This window comes from Tupaia chinensis, unplaced genomic scaffold (assembly GCF_000334495.1).
Source record: "Tupaia chinensis unplaced genomic scaffold, TupChi_1.0 Scaffold000201_1, whole genome shotgun sequence".
In the NCBI taxonomy this organism is placed as follows: Eukaryota; Metazoa; Chordata; class Mammalia; order Scandentia; family Tupaiidae; genus Tupaia; species Tupaia belangeri.
Window position 1 is genome coordinate 2,944,525 of NW_006159676.1, and position 7,198 is coordinate 2,951,722.

Below are 7,198 nucleotides of genomic sequence, written 5' to 3' on the forward strand. Positions count from 1 at the left end.
GTCCGCCGCCCCCCCCACCCCTCGCAGCCCGGGTGGGAGTGTTGTGATAACCCGCAGCCCCCGTTTCCTCCTGGCCAGGAAGGAGCCAGGCAGAGGAAGTATTAAGATGGGTAATATAAACACTCCCCCTGCGAACCGGGCCAGAGCAGGCAGGCGGCTGAGCAGGACGTGGCAGGGTGGCAGGTCCTGAGAGCAGATGGGGCTACCCATGGAGCATGGAGGGGCCTATGCCCGGGCGGGGGGCAGTCCTCGGGGCTGCTGGTACTACCTCCGCTACTTCTTCCTCTTTGTCTCGCTCATCCAATTTCTGATCATCCTGGGCCTGGTGCTTTTCATGGTCTACGGCAACGTGCATGTCAGCACCGAAGACAACCTGCAGGCCACCGAGCGCAGGGCCGAGGGTCTGTTCAGCCAGGTCGTGGGGCTCACGGCCTCCCAGACCAACCTGAGCAAGGAGCTCAATCTCACCTCCCGGGCCAAGGATGCTATCATGCAGATGCTGCTGAGCGCCCGGCGGGACTTGGATCGGATCAACGCCAGCTTCCGCCAGTGCCAGGGCGACCGGGTAAGCCTGCACCTTGCACCCTCGCCTTGGGGACCGGGGCCAGTCCCATCACCCCTCGGAGCCTCTGTTTCTTCATCTCTGAGATGGGGACAGTCACAGACCTCTGCATTCTATGCGAGGAGGCGTCGTCGATTAGAAATACATTTTTTTAAAGTCTAAGTATAGCCCCTTTTTTAAGTCTGAGTATAACCCTCCCTTTTTTTTTTTCCTAAGGAATTCTCTATCTCTTTTTTCTTAAAAAGAATTATTTATTTATTATTGTTATTATTATTATTTTTCACATGAATGTTGCCAAAGACAGAGAGAGAAAGAGAGGGAGAGTGAGAAAGCAAGCCACCAGGTCCGGGACTCGAACCATGGTCAGCCATGTGGGAATTCCAGCACCTTAACCACCATGCCACCTGCTGGCCCCATCTCTCTCTTTTTTTAAGAATTACTATTTTTTAACTTTCTTTTATTTATTTATTTATTTTCATTTGACCAGAGAGGGACAGAGCAAGAGAAAGAAATTGATCAAGCAAGCCACCAGGTCCGGGACTCGAACCGCAGACAACCATGTGGGAGTTCAGCGCTCTTAACCACCACACCATCTGCCAACCCCAAGAATGATCTTTTTTGAAAATAAGAGTTATTTCATTTATTCATTAGTTATTTTATTGATTTATTTTCATTTGACCAGAGAGGGACAGAGCAAGAGAAAGAAATTGATCAAGCAAGCCACCAGGTCCAGGATTTGAACCACAGTTGGCCATGTGCAAGTCCAACGCCCTTCACCATCACACTACCTGCCAGCCCTGGAAATTTATTTCTTAATTTCATTTGTTATTATTATTATTTTTAGATTTGACTAGAGAGAGAGAGAGAAGGAGAGTGAGAAAGCAAACTATCAGGTCCAGGACTCGAACCATGGTCAACCATGCGACAGTCCAGTGTCTTAACCAACATACCACCTGCTAGTCCCAGCATGGCCCTTTTTTAAAAAAATTAAATTTGATTTTAATTTAGTTTATACATTTAATCACTATACATCACTTAGCTTATAAGTTGAATTCACCCAACAGGAATACAATTCAGATCAGTCCCGTTGAGGTTTCAAAACACATTTTCATCAACAAGTATAGCCCTTTTTTTAGTATAAATATATCCCATGCAATATGTGAGACATATTTATAACTTAAAAAAATGATTTATTATTGAAACCAGCAGTTGGAGTAATGGCTATGTCGCTGAACTCCCATGTAGTCGACCATGGTTCGAGTCTCAGATCCAGTGGCTTAAACTCACGCCGGGAGCGTGTGCGTGCGTGCCCAAGATCCCGAGAGGAGAATGGAGGAGAAGGGATTGCGGCGTGGCCATCCCCCCTGGGGGGTGATTTCTCGCTTTCTGTCTCTCTGTCTCTGTCTGTCTGGCGAGCACACGCACCTTATAGCAAAAACCTCTCCAAAAAAAAAAAAAAAAAACCAAATCAAATCAAATATAAAAATAGAAAGAAAGAAATAACGAGGAGTAGAATTCAATAAGTTCATAGGAAAATGAATTCAAGTGTGGATTTGGATTAAAAAAAAAGTAGAAATCCACACGGAGTGTTTTCATAATCCGCGTTTTCCAGAAATGATTTGAAGCTCCATTGTAATATTTGAATATTGACTCTCAAGAGGTAGGAGAAGTTGTTGTTGTTTTTTTGTTTGTTTGTTTGTTTGTTTGGAGAGGTTTTTGCTATAGGGTGCATGTGCTTCCCAGAAAGACAGAGAGAGACAGAGAGACAGAGAGCGAGAAATCACACCCCAGCGGGGGATGGCCACGCCGCTCAGAAACCCTTGCAGTGGGGGTGTCGTGGAGACTCGCCCTCCCTTGCATCCACAGCCCATGTCAAACACACTCAAAAAGAGGGTCCTGTTCACCCCAGACATGAACGGAGGGGGCATCGGAGCCCTCCTCGGACCTCTGCTGGGATGATGTGGACAATGGGGAGGCCGGGGTCAGGGCCACCTCTGAGTCACCCATAGAGATGTCGTGGATGGCGGGGGCAGGACAGGCCAGAAGAAAACCCTTCCCTGGGCTCAGGGTCCCCCCCAGTCCTTCCAGCAGCCAGGAAGGGTGTGCTTGACCCCCCCAGATCCCTCCTCAGCCCCCACCCACCCAAGGCTGAGTCCTGTCACCCCATCTTAGACCCCGAGATGGAACAGGTCCCTCCCTTCGATTCTCAAGTGGAGCGAGTGTCCCCTCACGCCCTCTGACTTCCATAAGAGGGCTGTGTCTTCCCCTCGGATATCCGGAGCAGGGAGGGTCCCCTCTCAGACCCCTAAGTGAGGCAGGTCCCCCCAACACCCTCATAATGGGATAGACTCCCCAGCAGACCCCCAGGACAAGGCTGTGTCTCTCTCATAGCCCTCCAGAGCAGACTGGCCCCCACTAAGACCCTAAAAATGGGGTAAATCCCCCCGGAACCCCCATAATAGGATGGATTCCCTTCAGACCCCAGAATGGGATGGGTGCTCCTTCGGACCCCCAGGGCAGGGCGGTATCTCTCCCACTTAGTCCCCCAAGCCACAGAGGGCTCCCCACTAAGACTCCCAAATGGGACAGGTCCCCCCCAGACCTCCACAGACCACCAAGGCAGAGCTGTGCTCTGGCTCAGTGCTCCCCCAGCCCAAGGTGCCCCCCTCCGACTTCTCAGTCCCTAGAAATTGACCCATTGGGGTCTTCCAGGACTCAGACGGCCACTGGGGCCAGGAAGAGAAGGAAGTGTTAGATGCTCACACACCCCAAATTCAGGATTCCCCCCACCCTAGAATATTAGACACTGGAGATCCTAGAGATTTAAAACCATAAAATCTGGGGAACCAGCAGGTGGCGTGGTGGTTAAGGTGCTGGACACTCCCATAGCGCCGACCATGGTTTGAGTCCTGGACCTGGTGGCTTGCTTTCTCACTTTCCCTCTCTCTCTCTGTGTCTCTCTCTGGTCAAATTAAAAAAAACGAATCATGGGACCAGCAGTTGGCATAATGACTATGTCGCTGAACTCCCATGTAGTTGACTGTGGTTCAAGTCCCGGACCTGGTGGCTTAAACTCACGCCGGGCGCGTGTGCGTGCGTGCCCAAGATCCCGAGAGGAGAATGGAGGAGAAGGGATTGCGGCGTGGCCATCCGGCCTGGGGGTTCTTTTGCACATTCACACTCTCTCTGTCTCTTTCTCTCTCATCTTCTCTGTCTCCTCTAGCAAACAGTTGTGCCCCATAGCAATTTTTAAAAACATCTTTAAAATTAGAAAAAGCCTAGTTTTTGTTTGTTTGTTTTCCTTTAAGTTGACAAGTTCCTCTTGCTTGAAATCCCTTGTTGTTTTCCCCTGGGACCGTGGGATTCCTCCCGCTGGAGCCCCACTGCCCCTTCCTCTTCGTCCCCAGAGGGAGATGTCCCCCAACCCCACTCCAGCCATGGCTCCCTGAAAGACCTCAGATCCCAGTGTTGCTAAGCAAAGTAGTTTTTCTTAAATTTTGTACAAATGCATGTCTGGCCCTGAGGCCCTGGAGGAGAAGGGTGGGGGTCACAGTGAATTTTCAGGGTGAGCCCCGGCCCTTCCTGTATCAAAGCTCGGGGTGGACATTTTTCAGTGGGGTGTGCCTGAGAGGTAGGATCCCAGCGTTTTTTTTTTTTTTTTTAATGAAGTATTTTATTTAACTTTATTTATTTATTTATTTTTATTTGACCAGAGAGGGACAGAGTGAGAGAGAGACAGAGACAGGTCCAAGACTCAAACTGCAGTCGGCCACATGGGAGCCCAGGGCCCTTAACCACCAATGCTACCTGCCAGCCCCCCAATTTATTTTTTGTCACTTGATCTGACTGCAAGAAAAACTTCTTTCTCTCTCTCTCTCTCTCTTTTTTTTTTTTGCTATAGGGCACATGTGCTCTCCAGAAAGACAGAGAAAGACAGAGAGACTGAAAGGGAGACATCACCCCCCAGGGGGATGGCCACGCCGCAATCCCTTCTCTCCTCCATTCTCCTCTCAGGATCTTGGGCATGCACGCACACGCGCCCGGCGGGAGGGACAGAGAGAGAGAGAGAGAGGGAAAGTGAGAAAGCAAGCCACCAGGTCCAGGACCTGAACTGCAGTCGGCTATATGGGAGTCCAGAACCCTTAACCACCACACCCTAAATAAATAAAATTTTTAAATGAAACAAAAATATTTTGAAGATTATGGGCCAAACCCATAGCTCAGCAGTTACAGGAGCTAAACTCCACCTGGATAACTCTTATTCAAATCTCAGCCCCAGGGACCAGCAGTTAGCACAATGGCTATGTCGCTGGACTCCCACGTAGTCGACCGCGGTTCACGTCCCGTACCCGGTGGCTTAAAACTCACACTGGGCGCGTGTGTGTGTGGGTGCCCAAGATCCCGAGAGGAGAATGGAGGAGAAGGGATTGCGGTGTGGCCATCCCCCCCGGGGGGTGATTTCTTGCTTTCTGTCTCTCTGTCTCTGTCTGATGAGCGCACGCACCCTATGGCAAAAAGCCTCTCCAAAAAAATAAAAAATAAAAAACTCAGCCCCAGTGGCTTGAAGAATATATTAGGTCTATGTGTACACGTGCCCCAAATCCCAAAGGATGGAGAAATAGAGAAGAGATTGTGGTGTGAACATACCCCATGGGGGGTGCTTTCTCCCCCTCTCTCTCCCCACCCCGTCTCTCTCTCTGGAAAGAGCACATACCCCCTAGCAATTTGAAAACTAACCAACCTTTGACAATCAGACCAACCTCACCTGTAAAGGAGGTACAGCGGGTTGACCAGATGCCCGGTCTGGGTCTGAGCAGCCCTGAGACCCGGTTCTGAGTTCTCTGTATTCCCCATGGACAGATCATCCACGCGAACAATCAACGCTTCATGGCCGCCATCATTCTGAGCGAGAAGCAATGTCAAGAGCAGTTGAGGGAGTCGAACAAGACCTGCGATGGTGAGTGACCGGGGTGACAGAGGACCCTGAGGAGGACACTGTGTCTTCAGTTCAGAAAGCTGGAGTGGAGGCTCAAGGAGGTGTCAGGGGGTCTAGAGATGATTGATGGTTTAGGGCCGTGGGTGAGTTTAGGATCTTATTGGCATTAAGACAAAGACTAGTGGGGCTGACAGGGGCTGTAGTGGTCAAGGCATTGGCCTCCCACATTGGCCGACCCCAGTTCAAGTCCTGGATCTGGCAGCTTGCTTTTTCACTTTCCCGCTTTCTCTCTCTGACGCTGGTGGTCAAATTCAAATAAGAATGATAATAATTAATAAGTCAAAATGGAATAAAAACATTTTTAGAAGAATTCTTTTTATTTAACTTTATTTATTTATTTTGATTTGACCAGAGAGGAACAGAGAGAGAGAGAAAATAAAAAGTGAGAAAGCAAGTCACCAGGACCGGGACTCAAACCACGGTCCACTCTGTGGGACTCGCAGCCTTAACCACCACACCACTGCCAGCCCCAGAATAAAAGTATTTTTCAAAACAAGACAAGGATTGGTGGGGCCAACGGTAGCATAATGGTTAAGGCGCTGGATTCCCACATGGCCAACTGTGGTTTGAGTCCCGGACCAGGAGACTTGAATGAAACTCATGCCAGGCGCGTGTGCGTGTGTGCTCAAAATCCTGAGAGGAGAACGGAGGAGAAGGGACTGTGGTGTGGCCATTCCTCCTGGGGGTGGTGGTGATTTCTCACTTTGCTTCTCTCTCTGTCTCTTTGTGGTGAGCTCACATGCCCTATCTATGGAAAAACCTTTAAAAAAAAAAAAAACAATAATAAAGATGGAGCCAGCAGGTGGCGTGGTGGTTAAAGGCGCTAGACTCCCACATGGCCGACCACAGTTCGAGTCCCAGAGCTGGTGGCTTGCTTTCTCACTTTCTCTTTCTCTCTCTCTCTCTCTGTCTGTCTGGTTAAATTAAAAAGTAATAATAGCAAATGGAGTGAAATAAATACATACTTTTTAATAAAAAAAAGAAAACACACCAGACATGTGTGCATGCCACAAATCCCAACAGGACAGAGAAATGGAAGAGAAGGGATTGCGACGTGACCACATCCCATTGGGGCAATACTTTCTCCATCTCTCTCTGCCTCTTTGTCTCTCTCCGGCAAGCATACATGGCTGTAGCAATTGAAAAAAAGAGAGAGGGGCCAGGAGGTAGTGTGGCCTTTTTATTTATTTATTTTTTATTTATTAAATAAATAATCCCTTAAAAAATACAAATTGCTTTTTTAAAGAATTATTTAACTTCATCTATTATTGTTATTCTTTTTAAATGTTGTTTTCTAAACGATTCATTTATTCATTTAATTCCATGTGTTATGATTCTTTTTTAATTTGACCAGAGAGAGACAGAGACAGAGAGAGGGAAAGTGAGAAAGCAAGCCACCAGGTCCAGGACTCAAACCGTGGTCCACCATGTGGGAATCCAGTGCTCTTCAGTACCACCCCACCTGCTCACAACAGTGCTTCACTTCTTAGCAGAGTCATTATTGAAAAATCCTGAGGCTAAATTGGTAGATACAGGGACCTCACCGAGAGTAAGCACGAACCACTAGACAGAAAAGTGAAGTCATCTGAAATGAATCAGACTCTCTTGAGGCACCACATGACTAAAGCCTCACTTGCCAT

General features: G+C 48.5%; 1 protein-coding gene across 1 annotated transcript in view; it reads left to right on the top strand.

Moving 5' to 3' along the window:
* The first annotated feature begins 67 nt into the window (after positions 1-67).
* The window catches only part of PLVAP (plasmalemma vesicle associated protein), a 19,709-nt gene continuing 12,578 nt past the window's right edge, over positions 68-7,198 (top strand). The window contains 2 exon segments of the mRNA XM_006147132.3: positions 68-565; positions 5,423-5,519. Coding sequence (XP_006147194.1) covers positions 197-565; positions 5,423-5,519 — 466 coding nt within the window. The 5' untranslated portion in view covers positions 68-196.